Consider the following 20,246-nt stretch of genomic DNA (forward strand, 5'->3'; position numbering starts at 1 on the left):
CACGAACGAACCAATGGTCACATCCACACACGGACGAACCACTGACCACATCTGCACACGGACGAACCACTGACCACGTCTGCACATAGATGAACCACTGACCATATGTATACACCTGTTATTGGACTGAAGCATTCCCAACGCTTTCCTCAACGCAAGGAGTCTGCGTTATTGGAAGTGCTGTATTTGGGTGATGCTTGGAGGTTAGCATCAATTATATCCGCATGACGGGATAAGGTGCAGGAAAAAACGCCCTCACAGAGTGAATGGTGTTTCTACGGCATCATGCATGCCTCTATGACCTCGAAATAATTTGCACGAAAGTCTGCACATTTTCGCACACATGTAGCTTAAGTGCTAGAGGGTTTCAGGCCTCAAGAAGGCAGGGCTGTAAGCTGCACGAATATCTTCAAAATGGCCATTTCAGTCGCAACGCCCATGCACAGGTGAATCACACCCTGTAACCCCGCCCTGATTTTCCGTTTTTTGTAACGCAGACCGATGGGGGTACTGCGACCCTCCCTCACCTGATGTTTCCAAACTAATAGAGGTGGACCTAAGCAAAAAATATCAGTGGAGCAGTCTTTACGAGAATTCACTATTGGTACCGGTTTGTATGTCGTTGAGTCAATAAATGACCTCAGTCATTAACTCAACTCATTATGGCAGGTCAAACACCGAATTGTTTAGCCAAGTTCAATGTTTCAGCCTTACAACGTTGTATCTATGCGACCATGCCTTTTAGGGAAACGAAACTCAAACAGGTGGAGGTTTTGTTTAATTCTGAGTAAATGGTGTATATTTTACGTGCTTTTAGCACAGATTTATGATATGTGACCCTGTTAATGTAACAGTGTCGGACCGCCACGCGCTTTCCGCGGCATCATTGGTTGCCGCCCGCCGCCCATGGATTTCTGTGTAGTGTTCCTAAAAAACTGCTGTTGCTCCTAAATCAAAAAGCGAGTAACATTTTTTAGTGTCAAAATACGCGCAATAGATGCCTCACAGACTTTCGAAATTTTGGGCGCGATTGCTCCAAATGCTGGGCAGGTATTCTTAAAAAACCAGGGGATTGCTTCTACCAGGGTGAGTGGTCAGAAACATCTCGTTTGGCCATTTGGATTCAGCCCTCGGGGCAAGCATACCAAATTTGAATTATGTCAGCTATAAGATTTGAAAATCAGAGTGAAAGCTTACTAGGTGTTCCAATAGGTTAAAGAGCCACGGAGTTTGCGGTTTTTCTTAGTGAATTTTAGGGGACAAATGGACGTGATGCACGCCCTTCCTGCCAGGTTGAGAGGCAGGCGACGCCATGTAGCCTAAGCAGCTGAGAGTGTCGTTAAACCTCAATGACGACAACGACGGAGATAAATGAGGTGTTGTTTATGGATGCCAAAACTACAATTCCTTTATTTTTTCTTTTGTTGTTGCCTTTTGGTATTATTTCTAAGCCATAAATACATACTTAAGACCATGAAAACTCGTTAAAGCCTAGTTGCGCGGCGATTGATTGTGAGGTCAGATTCCGAGATGGCGTGGTGATCAGCAGGAACTCCCACTTCCCAGACCCAAGTCCCTGGCAACCGTGCGACGGTTGAATGGAGTTGGTACAGTTAAGAGTTTCATATCTTGTAGAATAGTTAGTCGTGTGCAGTGTTCACGGACCCTCACAGCGTCAATGTGCAGTACTTGCGAAATCGCATTAAACCCTACCAAATCGATGATGCAGGCCCAGCACTTTTGGCTCTGGACCAGTCGTGACGGCGACCTGCTTAGCGCCCTGGAGACGCGGATGGAGACGCCGTGGAGTTGCGAACAGAGACGCACTGGAGACACGGACGAATGCCGGGCTTCCGGGGCTCCCGGCCGGCGGTAGCTCCGCTCAGCCCCTCCCCGTTCCAGGCGCAGCCGACGCAGGCTGCGGCGAAGGAGGCCGCGTAGCGAGTACGCAGGCTGCGGCGAGGAGGCCGCGTAGCGAGTACGCAGGCTGCGGCGAAGGAGGCCGCGTAGCGAGTACGCAGGCTGCGGCGAGGAGGCCGCGTAGCGAGTACGCAGGCTGCGGCGAGGAGGCCGCGTAGCGAGTACGCAGGCTGCGGCGAGGAGGCCGCGTAGCGAGTACGCAGGCTGCGGCGAAGGAGGCCGCGTAGCGAGTGACGGCAAGCAGGCCAGGCCGAGTGAGTATGTTTTCCGGAATAGTTTTCGAAAGGTGCGGAGTAGCCGCGCTCAATTTTGCATGGCTGTAGATAATTGAATAACGGATTGTTTGCCGTTAAAAATTTAGATACACGTTGTAAGGTCGCCAACCTGCGGCGGGCCATGGATTCAGCGAGTTCAAGTTCAAGGTAATCATTCATTCTGCTGCAACAACAAAGTGTTAGGCGAAGCCATACATCTCTGAGATGCCTTTTTAGGCAACATTACAATTAGATGAACAAATTCAGCTGACCTAGGGTCAGGTATGAAGGACAGACCAAGGTCAAAACCAACCAGTTTATTGTTTTATGGCTTGTTGTATGGGATAGTTTCTGGTGCTCATTTCGAATTTATTGATAACAGAAAACGCATTATACACCTTCCATGGACTTCCTAAATGCCTGGATAGATCACTTGCATAAAATGACCATAAAATGACTTTGTGTAAGGAACATATTGATAGGCGTGATCTTTTTCGCAAAGTCAAATGCAAAGCAGCAAGCGGTCTTGCATCATTTTGGTCATCATGATCTCCAAAATGTCAAACAAGGTCACTGACCTTAAATGAGCATGTGGCCGTTTGCTTAGAGCATGTATCTGGGTTCCTGGGGGCACTTTGGAGACCAGCCTGGAGTTTGACCTCGTTTGACCTTATTTGACCCAAAGGTCATGACCTACGGACCTCAAAGCTTGACTTGAGTGAGTTTGCATCTTGAGCGACACATTCTGTGAACTTGATGTATTTAGCTCTCTTAGTTCGTAATATCTCAGTAGGTCAAATAGATTCCCCCGAGCGAAGAGTATCCAACCGGTCACCCGTGCGCGTGTTTAAAGCAGCACGAACAGCAGTATTCAAGGTGAAAAGATGATCCAGCGTGCTAAGGTGTCTCCTAAAACCACACTGAGATTTAGTAAAAATGGTACTGGCCTCGAAAAAACACGAAAGACAAACATTGACGAGCCTCTCCATCAGCCTCCACTGTGAAAATGTGAGAGAGATGGGCCTTCAGTAAATGGGACCTTTGCCACTCTTTCCTGGTTTTAAAGGGGCATCACAACAGCTTCTCGCCAAGTGCTCGAAAATTTGCGTCGCTCTCAAAGACGATTAAAAATGGCTAGGAGAACGTACAGTGCACAGCTGGGTAGATATCGGATCATGGCGTTTTGCGTCTCGCCAGAACTCTCCGATACACTCCGAACGCTGCTGACAGCAGCCCGCAGTTCCATTGTTGCAAATGGTTCGTTGTAAGCAAGCTGCACAGAGGTGTAGAAATCAGCTGGGCGGGCCTCACAGTGGTTCTTATGGCGCACGAACTGGGGATCTGTGTAACCGTCTCTGCACCGTTCCGCTACCGACGACCGGCCTCGTTGGCAACGTCAGGAGTGTTACATGTTCCGCCCACCCATCTGAACAGCCGGCAGCGGAACTACGGAAAACTGACTCCAGATACTCTTCATCTGTGACCGTACTACAACGGTACAACGGTGGGTCATTCCCTACAACAAACGAATCCGCATCACTTTATAAGGTTATGAAGTGTTTTAAAAAGATACTGAAGTGGGCTCTCAAATTTTGTTTGGCTGTGTCTAAACTGTCTGAGTGAAAGCACCGCCATTGCTCGGGGGACACATGACATGAAAACCACATTTCGAATGAAAAAACTTTTAAGAAAATATCTGTTCTACGAGCAAAATGGGGGGAATCCTACTTTAAGAAAGCGGGCTGTCATCTCCACCTTCCCCCCCCCCCCCCCCACCTCCACCCACGCCTCCCCCCTCCCACGTGGGTACGCTTTTGATGCCGACGCAAGTACTGATGGTACGTTCACAAGCTCATCACAAATAGTTGTCATTTGCTGCCACCTAGTGGCTAGTAATGATAGCAGTAGTTCCCATGTCGCCTGCTTCGCTGCTGCGGCAAATAATGACCGCGTTATGTTAGCGTTTGATGTCATGTCAGTCCTGTATAAATGCATTTCTTGATATTTGCACGTTGACTTTTCTTGAACCTAAGGCCTTTTGGCAGTCGCCAAATTCTCCAAGTACCCGAGATAGTTTACGCAAATGTTGCCGAATCGACGCCTCTTCCACTTCTCCGCCTGCTCCGACTGCGAGCTCTTAGTGTCTCATGAGCGCCGCTGCCCTTCCCTATTATTTTTGTTGCGACTTTCTCTTCGTCCTATGATGTTATCTGGCCCTCATATTTGGGATCACCCGGGTCCTGGCTGCCATCTCCGAACGTTGCCTCGCCCTGTGCTAATCAACCTGCGGTATCGTAACATCTCTGGTCCGTTCTCCGCCCAGTCGACGACTAATGCCTTACGTAGACGCTCGCTTGTTTCATGACTGGGCTCACTGACAGTGTAGGTCATCTGAGTGCCCTACCATGATTTGAATAATGTAACTTGGCCCGTGATGCATGCCAACGTTAGATAGCTTGGACACCAAGAACCCCCAGGCTGGTCCCCTGCTGCGAGAAGATACTTCACACGGTGGCTGCGGTAACATAACAACGAGTATGTTTGCATGTGACTGCTCTTATGCTCTCTCGGTTACAATCGCGACATGCAAGCTTGGTAGCTATAAATATACCCAGAGGTGTGCGTCAAGACAGGCTGGGCCCCAAGCATCGCACTTTGCTTAGCTACAATCCGGGATGTAGAGCGTTTCCGCCGGTCTTTCGTTAGGCCATGTGCAGTCTGGGACGTATCCACGCAATGGCCGCCAAGAGCACGTCACCTTCCTCTTAATAAATCTAGTGCATAAATCTGTCTGAACAACTAAATGTTGACGCGAAAACTTACGGGAAAACGAACAGAAACTGAAGAGCTACGATACGCCATGTTGTTTCATGTACGCAATAAGTTTTGCACGCTGGGAACGCGCTAAGCTGGGATGTCAGTGAGAAATACTGGCTGTGTCCTCCCACGCCCAGTGCGAGCTCCTGCACACGCCCCCAATCGCAGTGACTTTTCGAGAAGACCGCTACCTATCGTATCAAAGCTGAAAATTTCAAAAGTAGCGTTGAGACAGAAATACTGGTCCAGTCATTATCTATGCATTCAGCAGTGATGACGCACGAACGGATAAGTGACATTTTCAGGTTGGTTCATCAATACGCTGCACACGTTTTCCACTTCTCCTGCCCCACCGTTTTTTGTTTTCTCTTTACATGCACTGTGGTGTCTGTGTTTCTCTCCAATCCCAAGATTCCCTGATCGGTTAGACACAACCACACTGCACATGCCCGTACCGGAACAACTTGGGCTAGGATCTTGGAATGATGCCTGAGCTAAGATCCTGGAAATATATCTGAGCTAGGATCCCGGAATGATGCCTGAGCTAGGATCTTGGAATGATGTCTGCCGTACTGGCGTGAACCGTTGCTTCCCTGGGGAAACTAGCATATACGTAAAGAGCCGTCCACACATCACGCTACGCATTTTGGCAACTTTTCAACGCAACTCCTTCTTCCTTAAGCACTAGTTACTTTGGGCACAAGCTTCCTCTCCCGGTTACGCTGTTCTTATTGTAACGTCCACGTCACTTTGGCGTCCACTTGGCCCCTAAGTGAGTTGGAGGTGCGGAACAAAATCGGACGTGTTTCTCGTCGTAAGAGGAAGCCAATGGTATCCATCTTTAGGGCTTGAAAATGTTGTAAAATATCATAGCATAATCTGCCACTACAACTGAACCCGCCACTGCGTTGCCCAAAGACGTTCTCCCCTCCCCCCCCCCTCTGTTACGCTTCGATTACCCGCCTTCGAGCCACCCTTCCCCTTCACAGGAAATGTATTTATGGATGCGCCTTCTGCAAACCAGTTCCCGTCTCCCGGAAGTCTATGGATGGGTCGCTTATAGCTTCGTTCACCCGTTTGCTCGGTTTGTGTTGCTTACCGACGCCGAACGAAACAAAGACATTTCAGTTTGTTTTATCGATTAAAATGAACACTATTTACATAGACATCGTGAAACAAATTAATGAAAACAACGACGCCGTGATGACATAATTCTCATGGATCGTGCATTGAAACCAACAACGGAGAGTATTTTTTTCAACAACGGAGAGCGTTTTTGTGCGGCGAGGAACGAAAAAACCATTTCTGAAACGTCAGGTAGGCGCGGATAACACAGCTAAACCACACCCCGTCAGGGGTGAGTCACGGGGTCCGCGTGACCCCAGGGCGAGCGCAGCGCGGAAATCGCCGAACAGAAAATAGCCCGGCGCGGAGTCGGAAGCCAACAGGTCGTAGCTATTGCTTGTACTAAATGTTACGTACACGATTGTCACAGTCCGATGTCTTCGGCCCCTGATGGCTCGTCCGCCTCCCGCCTGACAGCAAGCACCGTTCAATGCCAGCCCGCCACGCCACACATCAGATACGCACTGCTCAAACCCGTCGCCACCGTCCAGCGGGCACCGCACCGCACCGCACCGCACCGCACCGCACCGATTCCACGCACGCTGCAGTCCGCCACGATAGGTGTGGTCGCCGTCCTCGCCTCCGAGATCATCCCGCCACAGTAACAACCTAGCTGCCAGCCTGGGGCGCTGATCGTGACCGGCTCACGAGGCAGCGCGAGAGAACGCGTGCTAGGCACCGCAGGGAGGACGCCGCGCGCGCCGATCTTTGGGAGAGCAAGCGAGCGACGCTACATTGCACTGCGCAGCGGCAGAGACTCAAATCACAAAAAGCAAAGGCGTTTGACGCCTGCCGAAACTAATGCATCCAACGGTGGCCTCGTGTGAAAGGGCGCATTGGCCAGCGCTTTTCGTATATCACAAGCATATCCTACATTCAAAAATTGCAGTGAGACGAATGCACTTATAGTGCGTTGAACACTGCAACAGTGCAGTGAGCCTAGCCACCTACCTCATCCTCCTACAAACGGCCTTAGTGGCTAGCAAACAACCAAGTGAAAGCGTTCTAAAATACGGTGCTAGTATGGAAACGTATTACGTATCGGTATACCACACAATCAGTTACGTATTCCGTTCCTAATCACATATGCAGTATTGCGTGATACGTTTTTTCCGTACAAATTGGACGAAGCACAAATGCACACGGCACCGGCATACATAACCTTTCGCGTAAGGTCCTACGCACGGATGGAAGTGACCCTGGGAGAGGTCGCTGCCACCTACTGTCCGAACATGTCAGACCAGGTCGAGATGATCTCCCTCCCAACGAAGAGGGCGAAGATCAACCGTTCTCAAGCGTACCCGATGGTGAAAGCTGTATGTCGTTTTAAATTGCGTATAAAATACAAATGGTTTAAACATATCATCACCGTGCGAATACAAAAGACTCCAAATTGCTTTGGCTCTCCGTTTCGCCCCACCCGGTGTAGGTGTGTACAGCCTCTGCCACGTGGCGTGCAAGGAGTGTTGTGTAAGCCGGCGTCATAGACGTCATGTCCAGTATCGGTGTGAGTTGGGCGAGCGTGCTGGACAGCCTCACCAGCGGTCCAGACGGATGTAAGGCCGTACGGCGTCGGGCCCAGCCTGACGTCTGTCTCTGACGTCTCTGGTCGTCTGACGTCACCAGCCGTCGGTGGGGAGATGACGTCACACGATGGGTGACTGCAGGCGGCACAGTATTGCCTGACCCCCCGGCGCTGGACACCACAGCTGACGATCTCATAACAACACGAACGAGCACCGACGAACCGATGACGTCACCTGATGACGCGATGACGGGCCCCGAGGTGCCAGTAACCTGGTGATCGGGACCGAATGTTTCCACAGCATCATCCGCGGCTCCGATGAACGACCGGCCGAATATCACTGGGCCAGCAGCAAGCACCACCAGCCCGCGCCAGCATGCCTTGTCCTACACAGTAGCCAAATAATATTTCACCACCGCAATCGCAGAAATGCTGATAATTTACGCCCCACCCGGAGATTTTTCCGCATCTGCCACCTCCACCGACGCCGCCTTGTCGTCCGTGGTGTCGAGCGTCCTATGCTCCTTTTTCCACTTCATGCGCCGATTCTGGAACCAGATCTTTATTTGGCGCTCCGTCAAGCACAGCTGGTGGGAGATCTCGATTCGACGCCGGCGGGTCAGGTAGCGGTTGAAGTGGAACTCCTTCTCCAGCTCCAGCGTCTGGTACCGGGTGTACGTCTGCCGACCACGCTTCCTGTCTGAAAAAAAAAAACGTTGCGAACCGTCACTGTCGGTGCACTGTGGTGCGAAATATGGGCAATAGCGCGCATACCGTTGTAAAAAGGTACGCAGGGTAGGAACAAGACGATACGAGGATTCGAGACGAAGCGAGGAAATAACATGTTACATTATCCAGACAGAGGCCCACTGAAGTACGACTAGGATCGCATGGTCTTCGAAGAGCCACAGAATCCCCTGAGGGCACTGGAGCATACGAAACGATCCACGAATAGCTGAGTGTTTACCAAGCCTGCAAAAACAATAAAACGTCGCTTGTTGGGTGGGAGGGAAAGGGGGCGTTTCACACATCTCTTTAACTTGAAACGATACAATGGGTATAAAGTGGAGAGAATTTCTTCCCATTATATTGATGGCAGGGAGATACCGCATATGTCGCCTTGCCGGCGTGTTTGATGGGCCGTTCAAATCTTTACAGCCTCATTCACATCGCGAAATTGCAGATGGTGAGCAGCAAAAGTAGCAAAGGGTGTATCACCTACGTCGCCAGCCAAACCTACGAGAGTTGAACTTATTGACGCTCGATCAACTGCACACGACTGCATCCTCCCCTTAAACCGTCGCGACTTAGCCGAACGCTGTCATTTAGACGGGTTTCAGAACACACACGCTGAACCGGTGCAGTCGTAAATCAAGCCTGGCACCACAGCGACCTTTGTGGCGCGCTAAACACGTCGTTCAGCCGTGTTTAGCGTCCGGACAGCCGCGCACGTCTTGCTGGCGACGTCGGCGACAATTACTGGCGCTGGCGGAGCTACCATGGCGAACGTCGGCCAACGGCAAAGGCGCAGAGGCTGGACACGATACCCAGAGCGTAGTAATAAAGAATGTTTGGCTTCAAAGTTCCATCCCTCCTGCACCTTTCCAGTGCATGTATGATATACAGGTCATAGCCCAGGAAGCAGTGACCTGACGAGTTGTCTGGCGATGGCGTCTGACCAGTGTTGAGCGTGGCGTCTGACCAGCGTTGAGCGTGACACAGTGTACAAATCATATGGAGTAACCAGTAGTTCCGCCTGGCTATGACGTCTGACCAGCGTTGAGCGTGACACAGTGTATAAATCATATGGAGTAACCAGTAGTTCCGCCTGGCTATGACGTCTGACCAGCGTTGAGCGTGACACAGTGTATAAATCATATGGAGTAACCAGTAGTTCCGCCTGGCTATGACGTCTGACCAGCGTTGAGCATGACACAGTGTATAAATCATATGGAGTAACAAGTAGCTCCGCCTGGCTATGACGTCTGACCAGCGTCGAGCGTGACACAGTGTATAAATCATATGGAGTAACCAGTAGCTCCGCCTGGCTATGACGTCTGACCAGCGTTGAGCGTGACACAGTGTATAAATCATATGGAGTAACAAGTAGCTCCGCCTGGCTATGACGTCTGGCCAGCGTTGAGCGTGACACAGTGTATAAATCATATGGAGTAACCAGTAGTTTCGCCTGGGTATGACGTCTGACCAGCGTTGAGCGTGACACAGTGTATAAATCATATGGAATAACCAGTAGCTCCGCCTGGCTATGACGTCTGACCAGCTTTGAGCGTGACACAGTGTATAAATCATATGGAGTAACCAGTAGCTCCGCCTGGCGATGACGTACAACCAGCGTTGAGCGTGACACAGTGTATAAATCATATGGAGTAACCAGTAGCTCCGCCTGGCTATGACGGATATCGATTAGCATTATTATTTGTTGGGGGCTTACGAAACATGCCATGCAATTGCGGGGTACAATATTAACACTGTTTTTTTTAGTCTGAAATGGTCATTAGCCTATTGAAAACCAACGGCGTGCCTGTGGTGCCGTTAGTATCGTAATGAGCGCCCAGGCGCGCTCGGAGTCTCGTGTCGAAGGCTTGCTGCTTATAAACATGGATAGCTTCCGCTGCAAAGAAACATGGCTAGCTTCCGCTGGTAAGAAGCCTGGCTAGCTTTCGCAGCTAAGAAGCATGGCTAGCTTCCGCTGGTAAGAAGCATGGCTGGCTTCCGCTACTAAGAAACATGACTTGGCAGCGTATTTTTTAACAGCATTCAGCATTGCAATGTCTTTGAGACAACTTTTTAACAGCCTCTCCATTTTATGACCTCATGCTGGCCCCAAATGCCATCGACATTTCGATTTTGGTTGATCGAGTCTGACGTTTGGCTGGTTCAATCGACGTTTCTGTTGGACCGGCCGGCACTCCAGGACTAGAGTCGGTGGATGCGGCGCAGCTGCGACCAGCGCTCACCGTGGACTTACACAGCGCGTGGACCGACACAGCGTAGCCGCGACCAGCGCTCACCGTGGACCTACACAGCGCGTGGACCGACACAGCGTAGCCGCGACCAGCGCTCACGGTGGACCGACACAGCGTGTGGACCGACACAGCGTAGCCGTGACCAGCGCTCACCGTGGACCTACACAGCGCGTGGACCGACACAGCGTAGCCGCGACCAGCGCTCACCGTGGACCGACACGGCGCCTACGACAGGCCCATTTTAGTTTGTTTTATCGCGACCTGATGCCTTAAACCCTCCATAAAAATTAATAATTCAATGGGAAGTTTCTGTGGCCCATTTCAGCATCACGAATAGTTTATAGTGCAAGACCGGTTTCCGGCACTTGTGGCAACACACTCGTGGCCGCACATAGACACCTCCACACTTGAAACCACGCACACACAGCCAGCGGGTCGACAGAGGGGCGCACCAGCCGGGTGTGTGATGTATTTGATTTTCAAAATCGATATTGTGGAGCAGTTAGACCAGTCGTCCGATCCCGTATCAAAGTAGGAAGCACATGATTTGTGCCAGCACTCAAGCTGTCATGAAATGCGGACTGGGACGTAAAATTTCGAAACGCCAAATGTATACCAGTTAAGTGGTTTGTGCTGAAGTGTAATCCTCCGGATATGAGGCGCAATACCTGAGTGATGGTTGGCGTGTGCTGGCAAGACGAAAAAGAAGGTAAAAGTGGCGCAGCGATGCCCTCCCCTGCCTGCTAGGCTCCCCCGTGGACGAGCGGCGCGATTCTCTACCGTCGAGGGCGTCGGGGCGGACAGGAAGGAGGCGTTGTTCTGCTGAGTTGCGCGGGTGATCGAGATCGGTCGCTCTCTTTCTGCATTCAAATGATTTCAGGACACACGCGGCGTGGCCAGTGGCACCCCCGGATTTGGTGAGATCTCACGATCATCACAGAACCGCGTTCACGATACTCCTCAACTGAGTTCGTGACCCCCCGCTCCCGCTGGCGCATCAGTTGAGCTCGTGACGCCCGCTCCCGCTGGTGCATCAGTTGAGCTCGTGACACTCGCTCCCGCTGGTGCATCAGTTAAGCTCGTGACGCCCGCTCCCGCTGGTGCATCAGTTGAGCTCGTGACGCCCGCTCCCGCTGGTGCATCAGTTGAGCTCGTGACCCCCGCTCCCGCTGGTGCATCAGTTAAGCTCGTGACGCCCGCTCCCGCTGGTGCATCAGTTGAGCTCGTGACGCCCGCTCCCGCTGGTGCATCAGTTGAGCTCGTGACCCCCGCTCCCGCTGGTGCATCAGTTGAGTTCGTGACGCCCGCCCCCGCTGGTGCATCAGTTGAGCTCGTGACCCCCGCTTCCGCTGGTGCATCAGTTAAGCTCGTGACCCCCGCTCCCGCTGGCGCATAGCACTCACCGAACTGCGCCTTCATCCAAGGGAAGAGGCTGCCTGGCTGCTGGATGGCTGGGCACGGACCGCGGCCGAACACGTCCTGCGCGAGGTAGCCGTCACTGCCGAGCCGGCCGGCTGGGGACGGACCGCGGTCGGGCGCGGCTGCCCCTGGGCAGTGGCGCGCGACCGGTGGGCGCTCGCCCTCCGTCGCCAGATACTGCGGACAGCCGGGGTCCGACTGCAGGCCGGCCGGCGCGGCGCGGTACATGGCCGCGTACGCCTCGGCCGCGCCCGCCGGCTGCGGGCACCACGGCCTGCCGCCGCGGCCCGGCGCTGAGCTGCCGCACGAGCTGTTCGGCGCGTATTGGCGGGGGTCTGTGGCGGCGGCGCGCCCGTGGCACGGGACGTGCTGCTGCGGCTGGCGGCTGGGACTGCTGCTGCCGCTAGGGGACTGGGCCTGCAGCCGCTGCTGATGCTGGAGCAGCTGCTGTTGGTGCAACTGCTGCTGCTGCCGCTGCTGCTGCTGGTGGTGGGGGTTGTGGTGGTGGTGGTGCTGTTGCTGCTGCTGTTGCTGTTGCTGTTGCTGTTGCTGTTGCTGTTGCTGTTGCTGCTGTTGCTGCTGCTGCTGCTGCTGCTGCTGCTGTTGATGTGGATGCTGGTGGTGACGAAGCTGCTGGACCGGTAGAGGCGGTTCCATGGTTTGAAAGAAGCCGCGTGACGCGGCCGGGGGGCACTCGGGTGGGATGGCCACGAAGTCAAAGCCCCGCCCCGGACACGGGTGGGTCGCGTCCGGCAGCGGGTAGTCTGTTTCGCGGTACGGGTCGTTCGGCATTCTAGGCGTTGCACTGCGCCGGCGATATCGCGCTACACACAACACTACTGATCACTTCGGCACGGAACGCCGCGCATCGCAGCCTCCCGTCCGTGATGGCGCTCCGCCTGCGGACAGGGAGAACGGACGCTGTCAGTGCCGCCACATCCGGAGAAACGTCTTATACAAAATCAGCGCGCCACTTGTCTTCTCAGCGGCAGGCGGCTGAGTAGTTCATTTGCTAGGACGGGTTGCCAAGATGAATAGCTGCGCAGGATATTCTGGAGAAAACTGGCCTATGACTAAGAGAGCGTTGAACGTGAAACATAGCCGACATCTGGCATTTTGCTATACCAACATATGAGAGAAAACACTTGACGGGCGTGCAGAATAGAACGCGGTTCGTTGGCCGACCACAGTCTGGACACAGAACATATGGCTTGGCTGTAAGCCACGCTTTGAATTGATGGCCCCTCTTGAGCTCGGTACAGCCGGATTTGCTACCTGCTGAGTTAGTGACCCGTACATCATCGGCTAACGATGCGCAGATGACAGTTTCGAATCTCGTGGTCACCGATCACCGGTGACGCGATCAGCCAGCACTTTCGGGATATTCTGAACAAAGTTCATGGATGGACGCACCTGACCAGCGTTACAAGTGAAAACAAAAATATAGTGAAAAGCAGACACAAGACCAGATTGGGCAGCTGAGATAGTTTATGTGCTAACACGTGGTGTATCGTTCTCTAGCTGCGCTCTCAACCACAGAATAAATGGCCAGTTCGCGCCTCGAACCCAGCGGTTACACCCATTAAAGGCTTCAGCAGGGTCAATACTTCCACGGTGCACAGTCGCAAATGGCTTGCACCGCCGATTGCGCAGGTGATTTATGCGCTTCCTAGCGGACGCCATGTATTTCCAGAGCGTGGAACTCCTGTTAATTAGAAACTTCCCGGGACTGGAGGCATAAATCCTTCCCCGCCCTCGGTCCGTCTCGTAAGTCATGCGTCCCCAAAACCCTCTCTGAGGGGCCGAGCGGCCGCGCGCACAGGCCCCATCCCCGCTGGTCAATGAATGGCTCTTTTTACGAGCCAACGGGCGTCGGCCACGTTTGATCGTGGTCCACCTCCGCTGGTTGGGATGGATGTGATCCACCTCCGTTGGCCGGGGGAGATGGGGTCCACCTCCCTTGGCCGGAGCCGGTGTCGTTCATCTCCGCTGGCCGGGGGCGGGCGTGATCCTCCTCCACCGGCCCGGGTGGGTGTGGTCCATGGTCCATCTCCGCTGGCCGGGGGCCGGTGTGGCCCATCTCCGCTGGCTGGGGACCGGTGTGGCCCAAGGCCGCTGGCCGGGAGCCGGTGCGGTCCATCTCCACCGGCCAGGGGCGGGCGTGGTCCTCCATCGGCCTGGGTGAGTGTGGTCCCTGTTCCCTCTCCGCTGGCTGGGAGCCGATGTGGTCCATCTCCGCCGGCCGGGGACCGGTGTTGATCCATCTCCGTTGGCCGGCGGCAGGTGTGGTCCATCTCCGCTGGCTGGGGCCGGTGTAGTCTATCTCCGCTGGCCGGGCAGGTACGTAAAGCTTGCCTTATTGGTATTCCGTGACCAAAAAATGCTGATAGTACAGAACAGTAATAATCATAAAGAGTGATATGGTAAATGATGTTAAGAAATATGAGCCTGAGCCTCTTCAGGCGGTATTAGCCTTGTCTTTTAAGCGTTCTCACGAGGAGGTACAGGACACTAAAGTGGTGCATGCCATCGGTGCGAGCGTAACCTGGCGCTGGAGTAACACTTCAGCAGGGTGCTTGATTCGCCGTCCGGCCCGCACAGCCCTTGCGGACCGTGGCACCCCTGTCCACGCCTCGACTGGTCGCCTCACACCAGCCCTCGTACTCTAACCACCAGTTAGCGTCAGCCGCTCGCGTGAAATACATCCTGTGTATGATACCGCTGTCTCGAATCCAGCATTGCAAACATGAGGCGCCCAATTCCGTTGTCCGCGCCTGCTAGACTGCGACTAATTGTGTTCCGGTCGCGGTGGGCAGACGCATAGATCACCTCGCTGGCGTTAATGACGCCGGCGCGGGCGGCGGCCCGCAGCTGCACACTCGACCTGCTTGCCGGCGCCGGCGGCCCCGCGTGTAAATCAACGCCGCCACCAGCCCAGCCGCCGGCCACGCACCGTCGGCAGGCGGGCGGTCCGACCGCAGACGCCTCTCCAGTTCCAGCTGCCCCCCCCCCCCCCCCCCCCCGCCACGGTCGGCACAGCTGGGTGCTGGCGGCGTGCTCGCGGAGACTGGGCCGATGTCAAACTGCTGTTGATCGCCACGAGCTGATGGGAGCTGCGGAGAGTGGTCTTGGGAAACGTTGCCTAGCCACCCGGACGCTGTGAGAGAGTGGCGTACCGGTGTCGCATCGCGCCGGCGGTCTGCACTGGTGAGCAGGTGCCCATTATGCAGCCTCTCGGCGGCTCGTCGGCCGTGCACCGGTGCACCACGCCGCATGTGCGGACGTCAGGCGGCTGCAGATCACAAGGCGTGCTCCCGGCCAAGCCATAAACGGCGTTCAACCGTGGCACATGGCATGCCTGTGTCGGATACGAGACCACTTAAGCTAAGAGACGATGATTGGATCACAGAGCATCCAGTTCAACGCAAAACAGACGTTGGCGAGTGGAGCCGGCTTTCACAGAAGGTGATGACAGGGTGATAACCGTTGTATGCTGGTATCACTACAGGCCAGGGCTTCCTCATTAAGACGTGGTCGCTTGGAGACCGAGGGATTAGTGTGTATAGCGCTTTAAGCGAACTTTGAGCGCGAAAATTAGAGATCGTGTACTCCGGTACGGCGGTGCAGGCGAACAAGGTCAGAACTTGAGAGATACGAGGTCGCATGGGTCCCGTTCCTTGCCTGTGGTACAAAAGCGAGGCGGCAGTCGCCAGGCGCTCGGCTACGTTTGCCCGATAGCTCAGCTGATTGGAGTGCATGCCCTCCGATTCACCCTTATGTGATGGGGTCGATTTGAATCGCTTTAGGCTCTCGCTACTTGCCTCTGACCGCGATGGGCTGCGACCGGTGGTAGCAGTAGCGCTAACGGGAGAGGGCTGACCGGGCCGTATCGAGCATTGTGGCAGGTTCAGTTTTTCCCACTAAACTATACCGTTGACCAGGAATTCCATGATAGCATGGCGAGGTCGGAGCTCACGCGGTAAGCGCTCCTTTGCCGCGCTGATCTCAGAAGATCATGGGCTTTGATCTCATAAGTTCACGCAATCAAAAGATCCGGGCTAAATTTTGGAAAACATATTCGGTTGGCGACCACGACCATTGGTCAGCCGGCTCATCAGCTGTTTCGACGAATCACGTGCTAAGTCCAGATGTTGCAGCCAATCGCGCGGCCGGACGACACACAGCGCATGCTTCGGCTGCGCGCGCATGGTCATATGTACCCCGTGCTCCGTGTCGATCCCCTGTCGGCGTGAAATCAGCCCCTGAGCGACAGTTGGCCCGTCAACCAAACACCAGTCAAGCGCGCGTCGCTCGGACGGCGCGGTCAGGCCCTGGCCGAACACTGGTCAGCTACCCATTCCTGCGCTGATCAGCTACCCAGTCCTGGCGGAACACCGATCAGCTGCCCAGTCCTGACGGAACACCGATCAGCTGCCCAGCCCCGGCGGAACGCTGATCAGCTGCCCAGTCCTGACGGAACACCGATCAGCTACCCAGTCCTGGCGGAACACTGATCACCGATCGTGCAACCTGATCCTGCATGCTGGTCAGTGGTGTCCGACACAACAAACTGGCTGCCGCCAAGAACGCCAGACGAGCTTACGATACAGCAGCGAGGGCTGCGGGCGGCGCCGACCCGCCGTCAGCAAGCTCAGCCTCTCCGATTCAAGAAGGCTTCTGGACTAAACGTGCATCCAAGATATTTCCAGTCCGAATTTGAGATATCATTGTCATTATGGCTTGTCAAGATCTGCGCCGATGGGAAACCCACTTCCCACGTGAATGCCTCGCCAAGCAATGACCTATTTAAATAAACATACTTAGGTTGTGCGCACTACCGGCCAGCAGCACACAGCCATGGACGCAGCCACTGCATAGTCTGGGAACATTTACTCATAATTTTCCCGGAAGTAGGTTTTGTCTTTTCCTACCATGCTGGTCGAAAAAAAATGCACATTCATCGCTGAATTCGGTCCCCGGTACGACGCGTCGGCTTCATCTTTCCGGACAAAAACCTTTCTCCGAAAGTTGGTCCACCTCCTTGGAGCTTATGACTGGCCCTCCAAATGCCTGATATGTATTATGTCTGTGTACACAGATACGTCCTGCATTTCTTTACAAGGCTCATTCTAAAAATAAGTTCCATTTCATTGCTATGAAAAAATAACGTGGCCTGGCACGTAACCTTTTTTCAAGTAACCTTTTAATCCACTTTCCTAAGACACAGGGTTTCAGCACGAAATCGTGATTAATTTGAGGGAAAGAATGCCATTTTGGAGCTTGCTTCACGTGCTTACATACCCGAAATTTTGTGTTCCTTTCGACGCAAGCTTGTAGCGTCCGATCATCAGCTGCATTACACCGGAAAACTAGAAGCATGGGGAGTTACACAAAGATACTCTTCTAGTTTATGGCAGTAACAATTTTTCCGAGTGAAAAGGTGGGTAGGTGGGTGTGTGGTCTGGAGAAGAGTAGCGCGAACGTGAGGGGTTTACCACTCTCTGGGAGACCCGAGGTACAGACCGATCTGTCCACGTCACACAAATGGAGGCTGCCATGATGAAAGATCGTCGTATGACAATCGGGCAGATGCCTCAGAACATCGGAATGACCAGCGGAACAGTTCATCGTATCAGTATGATTGTCGACGGAGCAAATGAATGAACGTCTTTTTCCGGCGACTACCACGCACAGCATGGCAAAGACGCGCGTCCAATTCATTTTTCCCGCGACAACGCCCCTCCTCATCGCGCCGCTGTTTGATTGAAACTCTGGCTGACAACATCGAGCTGCTGACACAGCCTTCGTCCTCCACTGACCTCACCCCACCCCAAATGACTTCTGGCGGCCCCTCCAAATGCGGCATCATCGTGAGCGCCGCCTCTCATCACGGTCCACACTGGGACCGGCAATATTCCGGCATGGCAAACATATCCCAATGCACAGCTTCCGCGAGGCCATTAGATGCTGGGTTCGCCGCCGGCCCCCTGCATTGAAGAGCAGGCAGGACGCGTGGAAAAGCGGGCCAGCGGTGGAGGCACTGGTCTCTGCCAGTCATACAATCATCAGCCACCACTGCCCCCGCCTGCTCTGTGGCTCTGCCCCTCCGCCGATTGTTTGGCGCTCCATGGGCCTCCTGCCTTATTCTACCCAAATGCTGTTTCAGCCGGCTCTGTTCGGAGGTGATGGCCTGCCTAGGTAGCAACGACCACCAACAGGCGCTCATCAATGACTCGGGGCCGTCGAATGCAACATTGATGGTGATCCGTGACGTGGGGTCTACAGACCTTCACATGTGCCACTGGCCTAGCCGGACCGCTCTGGCGCTCTAGCGGTGTCTTGGCTGCACCTGTAGGCTCTCTGTTATGGATAGTTTTACGGTGCCCTTTCCTGTTGGGACTCAGACAACAAGTGCGCAGGGATTTAATCTATGTCGGTTATTACGTCATTGTTTCAAGCAAAGGTGTATAGACTACCTGCCTCTCTACCTCTGTCTTTGAAATACGTGTGCGCGTCAACATTCCCTGCATATTATTGCATGCGTGCTTCCACATGTCCACAGCGCAAACAGGCCTGTCAATATTGCATTCCGCGCCAATTGCTGCATGCGTGCTTCCACATGTCCACAGCGCAAACAGCCTGTCAATATCGCATTACCTGCTAATTACTGCATGCGTGATTCCACATGTCCACAGCGCAAACAGACCTGTCAATATCGCATTACTATATATTTAGTGCAGAATTGTACTGTGCAACATCACATCGATACACTAATAAATGGCATGTTGTTGTACGCTATCAAACGCTGTATTTAGTAGTAATTCTGTATGACCGGTCACCTCGCAAGAAGCAGCTCATATGACCTGACCAATAAACAACAAACTGAAATAACCATCAGCTGTATCGTATCATCACAAATCCAGCCAGCACCGGAGGTGGGCACCAAACAGCCCCCCCCCCCCCTGCCGCCGCGCCGAGCGAATGCGCCCGTAAGCCCCGGGCAGAGCTGCTCCCGGTCATACCCGCCCCGGTCCCACTCACCGCCGGTGCCAGCCGCGCCCCGTGCCCACGCCGTGCTCGTCACCGCGCCGCCCACGTCCGGACACCACTCGCCACTGACAACAACGGCCGCTGGCAGGCGTCTCTCATGACCCGGTGTCGTGGCATGGCTGTCGGAGTCTGTCCCCGGTCCGATGGGTCGGCGGCATCGTGCACCACGTGACCGGCGGCTAGACCAATCAGCGAGCGATCCATTTCGTGGACTGGCGCCGCGTGGAGGACGACCGGTGGCATCAGGAGTCCGTATTTGTCGACGCCATCCACCATTCAATCAGCCATATACGCAACTATTGGCAGTTTAGCATGGATGTAGCCAAAGCCGAAATTTTTCAAAAATGTTGGGAATGCGTGTGCCTTTTTTGCGTTCATTTTGTACGAAATGCCAAACGCCGGATGGTTATTTTCTGGGCAATTGGAATGCTGTTGCATCCCGATCAGGAATTCTGCAGATAAACCAAGATATGGAGAGGCGCACAATCTGACTTTTAATGGCTTGCGCTAATAGGGAAAACGCACGTGAGCTAGAGAAACTTCCACAGAAATATGGTGTACCATGGTAAGGAAGTGCATACGAGCGTAACAAGTCGGAATGTTTGACACCCTTGGCCCCTGCGAATTGTTTTCGACAGCCGCCATAAATAATCGACATTTGGACAGATGTCGCCAAGGCTCAAATGCCAGAAATACCAACGCTGAAATGCAGTACAAAAACGTTTTTGTCAGTCAAGTGCAAGGACTGCTGAATAAATAAACCCTAAAGGTAAAGACACCTACTGGCATTACACCCTGGTTATCATCGCAAACCTGTATGAGCTTTATAACCACGACAGCAGCAGTCACTCGAACGAATGCTTGCATAGTATATGGGCACGTCAACAAACATCTTCGAGAGGATCGCAGAAATGCAAACATGGATTAGGGCATAGGACCCTGTGCAGCAGGGCCCTGTTCGACAGGACGCTGCGTAACAGGGCCCTGTGCAGCAAGAGACTTCGTGGTAAGGGCACTGTGTGGCAGGTCACTGCGCGGTGAGGACACTGTGCGGCAGGACACCATGTAGCAGGACAACGCGCAACAGGACACTGTGCAGCAGGACACTATACAGCAGTACACCGCTCGGCAGGGCGCTGTGTAACAGGA

The 20,246-nt window shown here is 53.7% G+C and overlaps 1 protein-coding gene across 1 annotated transcript in view; it reads right to left on the reverse strand.

Moving 5' to 3' along the window:
• Window positions 1–7,790: 7,790 nt before the first annotated feature.
• Window positions 7,791–20,246, reverse strand: part of LOC119098011 (homeobox protein Hox-B7-like) — a 46,089-nt gene continuing 33,633 nt past the window's right edge. Inside the window, 4 exon segments of the mRNA XM_037220943.1 lie at window positions 7,791–8,341; window positions 12,032–12,305; window positions 12,590–12,604; window positions 12,606–12,946. Coding sequence (XP_037076838.1) covers window positions 8,082–8,341; window positions 12,032–12,305; window positions 12,590–12,604; window positions 12,606–12,839 — 783 coding nt within the window. The 5' untranslated portion in view covers window positions 12,840–12,946 and the 3' untranslated portion in view covers window positions 7,791–8,081.

Source organism: Pollicipes pollicipes, unplaced genomic scaffold (assembly GCF_011947565.3).
Source record: "Pollicipes pollicipes isolate AB1234 unplaced genomic scaffold, Ppol_2.1 Scaffold_4740;HRSCAF=5597_pilon_pilon_pilon, whole genome shotgun sequence".
NCBI classification, from domain to species: domain Eukaryota; kingdom Metazoa; phylum Arthropoda; class Thecostraca; order Pollicipedomorpha; family Pollicipedidae; genus Pollicipes; species Pollicipes pollicipes.